Source organism: Cyprinodon variegatus, unplaced genomic scaffold, assembly GCF_000732505.1.
Source record: "Cyprinodon variegatus isolate N-32 unplaced genomic scaffold, C_variegatus-1.0 Scaffold116, whole genome shotgun sequence".
Classification (NCBI taxonomy): domain Eukaryota; kingdom Metazoa; phylum Chordata; class Actinopteri; order Cyprinodontiformes; family Cyprinodontidae; genus Cyprinodon; species Cyprinodon variegatus.
In genome coordinates, this window is record NW_015150569.1 from 311,969 (window position 1) to 313,360 (window position 1,392).

Below are 1,392 nucleotides of genomic sequence, written 5' to 3' on the forward strand. Positions count from 1 at the left end.
ACTACGGCTGAGGATGATGATGTTTCACAAGGACACACAAGTACACAGATTGAGAAACGGCTAAAATGATGAGACAGCTTGAGGAATAATTCATAACCTTATAAAACTAAATCCATTATACCACCCACATGAGCTACTGCAGCAGATAACCTGCTCCTGTGCTTCTTTCTGTGTTTTCCAGGTTTCCAGTGGTCAGGCTGCAGTGATAACATTGCGTATGGAGTGGCTTTCTCTCAGTCTTTCGTGGATGTCAGAGAGAGGGGTAAAGGCCAGTCTTCTAACCGCGCCCTCATGAACCTGCACAACAACGAAGCTGGGAGAAAGGTGCTCATTCCTTAAGATCTTTATATATGAGATATAGTTATTCCCAAAAAGTTAAAATGTCAGAAATGTCCCAACAAAGCCTTGTTTTTGCTTAGAAAACATGCAAAATTGAAACTGACGAACGGGTCCACCCATTTGGAATCGAGGTCATTTGGCTTCTTTTGCTTCTTTTTGCTCAACGCCATTTCTGACATTTTGAATCGAGAAACGTCTTCAAACTTGGAAACAAAGTCCAGTGGATTGTTTTTTAACTTTTTTGCAATGACTATGACCTGGATGACTGAGAATCTACACAAACAACATTTCTGTTTTGTTTTGGGGGGATCGTACCTTATGGTGTTTCAGTTCCGTTATAGGAATACAGAACATTACATTTTTCCTTGATAACAATTTTATACCTATATGGAGTAAACCAGGGTTTATTGCAGGTCACCAAAAATCCTTAAATGTGATTATCATGGGATTTAAAATGCTTTATTTAAAAAAAAAAGTTTCTAAAAACTATTTGGTCAGATATATTATATGAGATGTAACTGGTTCTGCGTTTTTGTACGGAAAGCCGTTTGCTCGGAAAAGAAGCTTGAGGCGGAGAAAAAGCTAGAGAATGGAAAAATGCAGATTTCAACAAAAGTAGCTGGAAAACAAGGAATTCCGGACATGGCTGCAGCCTGTCGACGGTAAAGATGACCAACCATTTTGCCATATTTATATATATATAAATATATACATATATATTATATATATACCGGTTCGATTCACGGTTTCTGGTCACGGTTTTCGGTTCAATTCGATACATGTTGATTGTTACACCGAAATTCCATAAAAAATTATGAAATTAATGAAAAAATCTCCCCAAAAATAATTGATTGTAATTATTTTAAATGATCCGCGGAAACCATGGATCATTTCCGTATGTTTTGCTGCTTTGAATTTAATCATCTGGCGCATGCTCTCTAACCTGACAACAGCCAGATGCATGGGAGCGAGACATGCATCTGGCTGTTGTCAGGTCACATGCTCTCTACCATCTCCAAGGAACTCAGAGGGGAGTGGACGAAGCCACAGTGG

The 1,392-nt window shown here is 38.7% G+C and overlaps 1 protein-coding gene across 1 annotated transcript in view; it reads left to right on the forward strand.

The window, feature by feature from the left end:
• wnt4 (wingless-type MMTV integration site family member 4) overlaps positions 1 to 1,392 on the forward strand; it is a 7,666-nt gene that overhangs the window by 3,842 nt on the left and 2,432 nt on the right. The window contains exon 3 of the mRNA XM_015375255.1: positions 182 to 324. Coding sequence (XP_015230741.1) covers positions 182 to 324 — 143 coding nt within the window. The remainder of the gene's footprint in view (positions 1 to 181; positions 325 to 1,392) is intronic.